The sequence below is a fragment of the Erithacus rubecula genome, assembly GCF_903797595.1.
Source record: "Erithacus rubecula genome assembly, contig: scaffold_96_arrow_ctg1, whole genome shotgun sequence".
Lineage (NCBI taxonomy): Eukaryota > Metazoa > Chordata > Aves > Passeriformes > Muscicapidae > Erithacus > Erithacus rubecula.
Genome location: NW_027635362.1, coordinates 660,461 through 670,236, shown reverse-complemented (window position 1 = coordinate 670,236; position 9,776 = coordinate 660,461). Strand labels below are relative to the sequence as shown.

The window sequence follows — 9,776 nt, the reverse complement described above, 5'->3', positions numbered from 1 at the left end:
TTCTGCTCCTGTCTACTGCTTTTGCCACATTGTAGTAGCCACTTTTGCTTTCAGGGAGAACAGATGTATTAAGTCTGAATTTTCACGAACAGGTTGATTCTAGTGGAAGGTGTCCCTACCTGTGGCAGGTGGGGTTGGAACTCTTTAAGGTCTCTTCCAATCCAAACTGTTCTGGGATTTTTAGTATACCTGAGGTTCTTGCATAGATGTATTTTTGATACTGGGTCATTCAGATCTATTTATGTATTTGTGATGCATGTTATTTGTACGGAGGTTCGTTGAACTGCAGTTGGGATTTGATAGCAGCCACACAACTGCTTGTCAAGAACAGAACCAAAACTAAATACATACAAGATCTATATTGCTTTCAGTAAAAATGCTGGTACAATTTTATAATGAGAGTATTAAAACTTGGATGCCTTCTTGATGCTAATAGGGGATATTTTATGTTTTTGAATCAAAAACAATTTGTAATTTAACCTAATCTGCTCTGCTGTTACCTGTGCTTTAACACTCCAGTCCTAGAAGGGTTCAGGCGTTGAGATCTTACCCTGGATGGAACTGAGCTGCATTTCAGTTTCTCCTGAGAGAAGCTGCTGTGCTGACTTCTGAGAAGCTGCTGTTAGAAGAAGGGCTGAACGCACGCACAGTACAAACAAAACGTGTCCTTGTTGAAAACAAGCTGCACCCAGGCCCTGGAGGGAGCCCAGCAAGAGGCTGAGCAGTGTTTTGGGTCTGTGACAGGGCCAGGGCACCTGAAGGAACAGCTGCCTCTTGGCACTTAACCTCTACTACCTCCTTTTCAGTAATGATCAATAAAGTTAACTACAGTGCTTGCGACCTTCCACCTCTTTATTTATAATGAAACAAGCAGAGGCAGATTTGGAATGTGTGTGTCCTGTCTCTGCAGCTATCTGGGACTCCTGATGTTGCCCCAAATCTGGGATTCATCCCTCAGTGTGCCCCAAGGCCACAGTGGCACCCTGGAGAGAGACTGACCCTGGGTGCACACCCCACTGTCCCAGTTATCCCAGTTAACCTGCCCTGATTTACACTCCTTACAGAAAGCTGCTCTGTGCCCCAGCTGTTCCTGTGTTCAGTGACCAGGGATTGCCTCCAGCTCTGAGCCCAGGCCTGCACACGTTTGCATGCATGGAATGGATGTACACCAACGTCCTGATTTCACAGTCACGAATTAATCATTAAGATGGGAAATCCTTCCCAGCCCACAGAGTCCCAGCTCTGCCTGGTCCCCAGTGTTCCCACTGAGTGCCTTCTCCAGAAATTTCTCGGTCGCCTGCAGGGGTGGGCGCTCCAAACCCGCTGGACAGCCCCTGAGCACCCTTTCCACGGGGAAATTCCTGCTGGTGTCCACCTGGCCACAGCCCGCCCTACACCGCTCGGGCTCCGCCGTGGCTGCGGACCCTGCCTGTCCCACGGATCAGCCCTTTCCTTGCGGATTACGCTCCACAGGACACACAGACAGACAGACACACACAGACAGCCGTCCCAGCACGGTGCCGCGGCCCGGCCCCGCCCGCGCGGAGGCGGCGGGACCCAGCCCTCAGCGGGGCGGGCCATGGCGGGCGGGCCGCGGGGTGAGCGCCGCGCCGGGGCTCGGGAGGGCTCTGAGGGGCTGTGCCGGGGTTTTGGGGGCTGTGTCGGCGCTATGAGGGCTGTGCTGGGTTTGCCGGGGCTGGGAGGAACTATGGAAGCTGTGAGGGCTGTGGGGGCTATGGGAGCTCTGTGGGGAGCTTTGAGGGCTGAGCCGGGGCCACAGGGGCTGTGGGGGCCATGAGAGTTGTGAGGGCTGTGCTGGGTCTGCCGGGGCTGGGCAGGGCTATGGGGGCTGTGAGGGGCTGGGGAGGGCTGTCCCAGGGCCATGAGGGCTGTGGGGGCCATAGGGGCTGTGAGGGCTGGCTGTGAGGAACGTGCCGGGGTTTTGGGGGCTGTGAGGGCTGTGCCGGGTTTGCCGGGGCTGGGCAGGGCTATGGAGGCTGTGAGAGGCTGGGGAGGGTTCTCCCAGGGCCGTGAGCGCTGTGAGGGGCTGTGCCGGGGCTTTGGGGACTGTGTTGGCTCTGTGAGGGCTCTGCCGGGGCAGTGCCGGGCTCCCCGGCGGGCGGGCCGCGCTGAGGGCTCCCGCCGTGTCCCGGCCGTGTCCCGGCCTGTCCCCGCAGGCTCCTGGAGCGAGTGGCCCGTGGATCATTTCCTGCGCACCGGCAGCATCGGGGCCAGGGACGGCGCCGCCGTGCGCTGGTTCCACGCCGCCAACAGCCGCGCCCGGGCGGCGGAGGCCGCGCGCAGTGAGTGCGGACAGGCCCCTTCCTCTTCCCTTTCCTCCTCTTCCTCCTCCTCTTCCCCTTCCTCTTCCCCTCCTTCCTCCAGGCTCCCCACGGCTGTTAGATACCTCCGGGGATGGGGCTCCCCTGTTCAGCCGTGCCGGGCCTGGACAGCCCGTTCCAGGGTGGAATTTCTCCAAAATCCACCCGGAGCCTCCCCTGGCCCAGCCTGAGGCCGTTCCCTCTCCTCCTGCCCCTGTTCTCTGGGAGCAGATCCTAAATCTGGCTTTTCCCTCCTGTGCAGAGCCAGAGGTGCCCTGGTGCACCTCTGTGAACTGCGTGTAAAATTGTGTGTAAATATTTGACAAATACATACTTGTGTAAATTTATATATAATATCCTTTATCTTGAATACCATCACAAGCTCTTCATTCATTCGTATTTCAGTCTTCACTGTGTGTATTGGATTTTCTGCAAAGCTGGTAGCGCTGCTCAGATTCATGATATAAAGATGTTTTCAAGAGCCTGAGCACTCACAAGATCCCTCTTTGCCCTTCTTGAGTGTGAGCTAGCATTTTCCTGGTCACCATTGGCCACGAGTCAAGGGGAATGCTCAGGCTGTGCCAGCTTTAAGTCCTCTGTCAGGAAAAGAGGAAAAGATCTGAAATTTAGTAAGAGTGCATTCACGTGTTTGATGTCTAGTTTTCTGTTCCCATGAAGGTAAAAACCTGCGTGGTTGCTTGCCCAAATGCACCCTGAGAGATCAAATTTCACATGGTTGTAGGTTGCTAAGAGTTTAGTAGGTTCAGACCCCCCAAAACTGCATGTTTTGTGTGACAGACAGCAGCTGCCGTTGGGGCAGGCTGCTGGGGCTGAGCAGGCAGCCTCGGTGGGTGATTGCTGCCCTGAAGCACTGGCAGCTGAGGTGTGATTTGTCCACGCCCAGGTGATGTGCACATGGTGGAGGTGGATGTTCTGCTGCGGGGCGGGCACGGGGACCCCATCCTGGCTCACCCCCCGGACACTGACAGCGACATCACCCTGCAGGAGTGGCTGGCCTGCATGGCCGGCACCGACAAAGGCATCAAGCTGGACTTCAAGAGGTATCTCAACAAAAACAGTGTTTCATTGTTTGCATTCTTACCCTTACAGTTCTGCAGGGGATCCTCAGCCAGGCTTCTCCTCACTGTGCTGTTCAGAAGCATAATCCATATGGAAACATAGCCCACAATTCTCAAAGCATGGCAAAAACCAGGCGTTTAAAAGCGTTTTGAACTACAAATAATTAATTTTTTCTATTCAGTGAATTAGGTACTGAGAGCAGAGCTTTCCCGTCGGGAAGGTGCCTCTCTGGAAGGCACTTTCTCTGGCCTGACTAAATAAATGTTCAGAGGCTCATTCACAGTTTGAATCATTGGCTGTTTCATTTCTCAAATGGAAACCACACCTGAAAACCCCACGAGATTGCCCTGAAAGAGTTTGAAATGAGCTGTGATTTCCAGACGTGCACCCCTTCAGCTCCTGACTCTGGCTTTGTCTGAAGTTCCATGTGCTCAGTCTGTTTTGGCAGCAAATTACAAAGAGCTTAATCAGTGATTAAGTACTCTATAGAAATGCAAAAAGCCCCCACAAGATAGCTGTAAAATGTGATTTATTCCTGTGGTTGTGTCTAACACAGTCATGGTTTTCATGTGAAAGTTCATGAAAGTAAAAAAACGTGGGCAGGCTAAATACTTTTATTGTCACAGGATCTGTGTGTGTGTCCTTCTGGGCATAGAAGGGAAAAATGAGCAGTAGGCATTTGTTTGAGTTTATTTCTTGTGAGTTTGGGTGGGGTTTTTCCTCCATTTTAATTATTTAAAGTGATTTTAAACAACCTACCTTTGATTTATTTCAAAAGAAGTTTACAGCCAAGTTCAGCGATTCAAAAAAGCTTTTAAAAGTGCATTGCATTATATAAGTCTGATTGTATAAAAGCATTTAAAAATACATCACACAGTGCAGATAGAGTCAAATTACTAACAACAGAATTTGATGTTCCTTTAGATAATATTTATTTGGATGCCATTGCTGAAGTTTTGGAGATTATTTCAATGGTCCTGTAAAAATCTGTTTTTTATACCTCTGCTCTATCAGCTTGATTGACCACATAATTGCATTTCCTGCTGGCTTTGGCTACTGAAATTAATGTATTCTGCAAAAGGTCTTCAGTGTCACACTTCAGAAATGCCAAAGTAATTTCACACAAAGTCAGCAGTAAGTCTGAATTTTCTAAATGCTGCCCAATGAACCCAGTGCTCTCTGGGGCTTGTGGTGTTTTGGGGTTGGGATTTTTGGTGGTTGTTTTTTGCATAGGGATTTTTCTTTGGGTGTTTTGTTTTGTTTTGTTTTGTTTTGTTTTGTTTTGTTTTGTTTTGTTTTTTGGGGTGTTTTTTTTCCTGTGTTGCTGTTTGCTTTGGGCTTTTTTCTCACTCTATTACCTTGTATTTTGTAATGCAGAGGAAGGCTTTCCACTGGCCCTGACAGTCCTGTGCAAGTGTGAGGATACAAACTGTTCTGGGCCCAGATGGTGTAAGGAATGCTGAAGCCCACACATTAACAAACACTAGCCAGCACTGGCTTTTCTCCTAGAGAACTTGAGCTCATCTCCAGTGAGTGGAATTCCTGCCTCTGTGCAGCTTTCCCAACAGCACAAGAGGCAAAATACACAAACTGACTTTACAGAGGAAAGAAGACAAGCAGCTCAGGAGACACGTTCTTGGTTTTAGAGCTAACATGATTCCAAAAATCTGACCATAGTGATATTAAAGTCCTTGATGTTACATGGTGCATTAATTAATGTACTGTGACAGAAAGATTTTCTTGGTGGTCACTTCTTTTCCCCTTTGTTCCCCATCTCCTTTCCCTCACAGTGCTTTGAAAGTTTTGGTAGGCTAGAGCTAGAAAATAGCTAGTTGTGCTTTTTCTTTTGGTTGACAGGCCAGTAGGAATATGTGACCACAGATATGTTAAATTCTCACAGGGAGTCTGCTCTGGATCCTCAGGTGATGCCAGCTCATATTTTAGTTTAATAATTAGCTGTCAGATGATCCTTGGACAGACAGGCTTCTGTGTGCTGCCACACTTTGGAGCTGTGGGAGAAACCACAGCCAGGCATTAAATGTTCAAGTGGGTGTCTCTTCTCTCTCTTAATTGCCTGAAATTGGTCTGTGTTGGGCTTTTTGTTCTGCTGGTGCAGGTGCACCACCTTGCAGGGCTGTGACGGCAGCTTTGAGCCTGGATCTGACATAGTGATAAAATCTCTGGCACTTTGAGCATGGTTAAGGTGGGGAGAGATGACTTTCACTCTTGGGACTGAATTCACAGCATTTGTGGCTTTCAGGTCTGGTGAAACACAGGTGTTAGGGGCTGCAGGGGCTTCCTTTGGTGGAGCCCTTCTCAGGTGAAGAACTGGCAAGGGGAAGCAGGAGCTGGGGTTTGTGTGAGGTGACAACCTCCTGTGCTCTTGGCACAAACTTCACTGGGTAATCTCTAAAAACCAAAGCAGCTCATAGTTAAAAAGATTAGTTATTGCAAAGCACATCAGTCTCAACAGGCAATGGCAAAGCAGCAGCAATCAGCCAATGGCTACAAGCCCTGGCAAAAGGCAAAGGCTAAAAGCACCAACTCTCCCCAATACAAACTCTTATATAGGACTTTTCCAACAAGCTAAGATGCAAACTCAGACCAGCACTCCTTAACCTGGTAGAATTCCAGTTTCTTAACATGGTAGGTTGCATATAAACTATGCATACAACCTATCTTGTTCTATTTTAAAAAATGTAAACAATATTCTTACTCTAACTCTATTGTGTCTAAGCACTGTGTAGAGAGCTGTGGGCCTGGAGCCTCTACTGAAGATACCAATGTGTTTGAACCTTCACTAGAACTCACTCTGCAATTGTGGCATTTGAAACCTTTCACTTACTAAAAGCATCAGAGCTCACCCTAAAACTACTGGCATCCTTCTGCCTAAATGTCTACTTTATGTGTGAGAGGCTTAATATACTGCACTGCATCCAGAGGCTTTAATTCAACTCCTGCACTCTGATTTCTCTCTGAAGAATTGAGAGAGACCCCTGACTCAGTGACTCGTCCAGGTTTGCTCCTGCCGGGGGAGTCAGCAGCTGGCGGGGGGTGGCACTGCGGGGACGCGGCCGTCCTGTGAGCGTGGCCTGTGTCCCCGCACAGCCTGGCTGCCGTGGGCCCCTCTCTGGAGCTGCTGGGGCGGCTGGGGCCGGCCCCGGCCCGGCCCGTGTGGCTGAACGGGGACGTGCTGCCCGGGCCCCGCGGGAGCTGCGCGCCGCTGGACGCCCGCGCCTTCCTGGGCGCCGTCACCTCGGCCTGCCCCGACGCCACGCTGTCCCTGGGCTGGACCACCGCCTGCCACCCGGGCCTAGGTAAGGCGGGGCTCCTGGCCTCCAGGTGTGTGCAGCTGGCGGCAGCCCCGGGGCACCGCCGGCTGCGGGTGCGGGGACTGTGCGGGCTGGGCTGGGCTGGGCTGTGTGACCGCTCTGTGCGCGATCTGTCCGGTGCTGCGGCAAAGCTGGGTGAGAACCCCTTCTTAAAATCTGCTGGTTTGTGCCTCAGCTGCTTCTCACCTGCTGAGCACTTCTCAGGGACAAGCTCCTTAGCCTGTGTTTCAGGGAGAGCTCTCCCTGAATCCTGAGGGTGTTGGCTCGGTGATCCGACATGTGTCCCGAGGAAAAACGGATCAGCCGAAAATGTGAAACTTAATCTCTGCTTTTTTTGATCACTGAAATCAAATTGTGAGTCAGCCTTATCTCTATCATTTCATTTCTCTTGCATACTTGAATTTTTGCAGTAAAGCTTCCAATTTTCATGATTATAGGTTCTTTATCACAAGCTCCCTCTAGGAATTCGCATTATGAGAAGCAGAGTCCCCTCCGGTATTGTCTGGGGCCACCATGCTAGGATTGCACACCATTCCCATTGCCACTTACTCATTAGCAAGATTTAATATTTTGTTACATGATCAACTGTAATTTTATTAAACTGGTGCTTTCTCCCAGGGATTTTCAGTGCAAAAAGAAATTGCTGGAAAACGCGTTAGAAGTACTGGGTAACATATGAAAACAAATTTGATTTTATCTCCATTCTAAATTCCAGTTTATAGAAATAAAAAGTAAGGCTCTACTATAAAATTTAAGAAAACTAACGCATTTGAATGATTTCACCTAGAAGTTGCTGCTTGCCCAACAGAACTTTTTAAAAAATACTTAGTGCTTTTTTATGCTTTGTAGTTACTACATTCCATATGAGTAATTGAGAAAAAAGTTATTAACTGCTGTTACAGGATCTTCATAGCCTGTAGAAACAAAAGAGCAGTTAAATGTAATTTGAAATAGCTCCAGTCCTTGTAAAAATCTCAGCAAAAGCACTTTCAGTATTTTAGATTGCTTGATTTTAGCATTTTTAGACACAGAATGCTTTTGTCTGTGTGTGTTGATTAGTGTTCATTCCTAGTGGATCAATTTAACTTCTTGTCCTAATCTTTCCTTCATGTTTTTATTTTTGAAGGGTCCCTGACAGTGTTAAACTCGGCCATATTGGAGTCAGTGCAGCAGAGCTCGTTAGAGAAAGGGCAGACATACATTATGTGTGTTGGTTTGGTGTCGGGGGACATGGGGCTCCCCAGGGCTGTGGGTGTGAGGTCTGAGTGCCCTGTGTGTCCCCAGGCTACCAGTGGCCCATGGTGCAGGAGATGTCCCAGCTGTGCCACCCCCTGTCCCAGCCCGTGACCTTCCCCGTCAGAGCTGCGCTGCTGCCCGGCTCCATCCCGCAGCTCCAGTGGCTGCTCCAGCAGTCTCACAGGTCAGTGCTGCTGCCTCCAGCACCTGCAGGGCCTGCTCCATCCCTCAATCCTCAGGTCAGTGCTGCCTCCTCCAGCCCCCCAAACCTGCAGGGGCTGCTCCATCCAGCCCCCCAAACCTGCAGGGGCTGCTCCATCCAGCCCCCCAAACCTGCAGGGGCTGCTCCATCCAGCACCCCAAACCTGCAGGGGCTGCTCCATCCAGCCCCCCAAACCTGCAGGGGCTGCTCCATCCCTTATCCCTCAGGTCAGTGCTGCCTCCTCCAGCCCCCCAAACCTGCAGGGGCTGCTCCCTCCCTCATCCCTCAGGTCAGTGCTGCCTCCTCCAGCCCCCCAAACCTGCAGGGGCTGCTCCATCCCTTATCCCTCAGGTCAGTGCTGCCTCCTCCATCCCCCCAAACCTGCAGGGGCTGCTCCATCCAGCACCCCAAACCTGCAGGGGCTGCTCCCTCCAGCCCCCCAAACCTGCAGGGGCTGCTCCATCCAGCCCCCCAAACCTGCAGGGGCTGCTCCATCCCTTATCCCTCAGGTCAGTGCTGCCTCCTCCAGCCCCCCAAACCTGCAGGGGCTGCTCCATCCAGCACCCCAAACCTGCAGGGGCTGCTCCCTCCAGCCCCCCAAACCTGCAGGGGCTGCTCCATCCAGCCCCCCAAACCTGCAGGGGCTGCTCCATCCCTTATCCCTCAGGTCAGTGCTGCCTCCTCCAGCCCCCCAAACCTGCAGGGGCTGCTCCCTCCCTCATCCCTCAGGTCAGTGCTGCCTCCTCCAGCCCCCCAAACCTGCAGGGGCTGCTCCATCCAGCCCCCCAAACCTGCAGGGGCTGCTCCATCCCTCATCCCTCAGGTCAGTGCTGCCTCCTCCAGCCCCCCAAACCTGCAGGGGCTGCTCCATCCCTCATCCCTCAGGTCAGTGCTGCCTCCTCCAGCCCCCCAAACCTGCAGGGGCTGCTCCCTCCCTCATCCCTCAGATCTGTGCCAGCCCTCAGCTCTCACCTGTCCTGACCAACATGAGCCTGCTCCAGTCACACACAGCAGGGTCATGTGCCCATGGTCATCCTCAGCACTGGAAATATTTCTTCTCTCAGGGCTTTATTTCCCTCAGTTCTCCAAAGTTTGAGTCCTCAAACACAAGTGGTTGCTATTAATTTCCATAAAGTAGTTAAATTCCAGAATCTTCATTACCTACTGTAAGGACTGATAAATGGTGCGTAGGTGTGTAATCCAGTTCTGCTGCAAACATTTCCTGAGATGAATGTAGTTAAATAGACTAAATAGTTTGATGTTGCAATTGGGAATTCATCCAATCCAAAGACTTGTATTGGATTCACTATTTACATTTCTTGTAGCAGTGTCTCCTGAAAAATGTCAAAGCTGATTGTTAGATTGGAAGTCAGGTGTTTTCCCTCCAAGCTAATTAATTTTGCTGAGGCACTTGAAATGTATTCAGTGGTTTTCATACACCAATTTACATTTTCCTTTAAAAATAGTTCTTACAAACTCCTAACCATTTCATTATAAAAATTATTCACTTGTAATAGAATGAGAATAAAACCAGCTTCCTACATATTGCCGTTTACTCATCTTTTTCACCTGGTCTGCCTGCCCAGAGTTTAATAAAATTGTTCC

At 50.5% G+C, this 9,776-nt stretch overlaps 1 protein-coding gene across 1 annotated transcript in view; it reads left to right on the top strand.

The window, feature by feature from the left end:
- The window catches only part of FAM151B (family with sequence similarity 151 member B), a 48,550-nt gene extending 39,269 nt beyond the window's left edge, over window positions 1-9,281 (top strand). The window contains exons 2-7 of the mRNA XM_079333338.1: window positions 1,578-1,598; window positions 2,178-2,303; window positions 3,226-3,382; window positions 6,510-6,718; window positions 8,018-8,153; window positions 9,119-9,281. Coding sequence (XP_079189464.1) covers window positions 1,580-1,598; window positions 2,178-2,303; window positions 3,226-3,382; window positions 6,510-6,718; window positions 8,018-8,153; window positions 9,119-9,152 — 681 coding nt within the window. The 5' untranslated portion in view covers window positions 1,578-1,579 and the 3' untranslated portion in view covers window positions 9,153-9,281. The remainder of the gene's footprint in view (window positions 1-1,577; window positions 1,599-2,177; window positions 2,304-3,225; window positions 3,383-6,509; window positions 6,719-8,017; window positions 8,154-9,118) is intronic.
- Window positions 9,282-9,776: the final 495 nt, after the last annotated feature.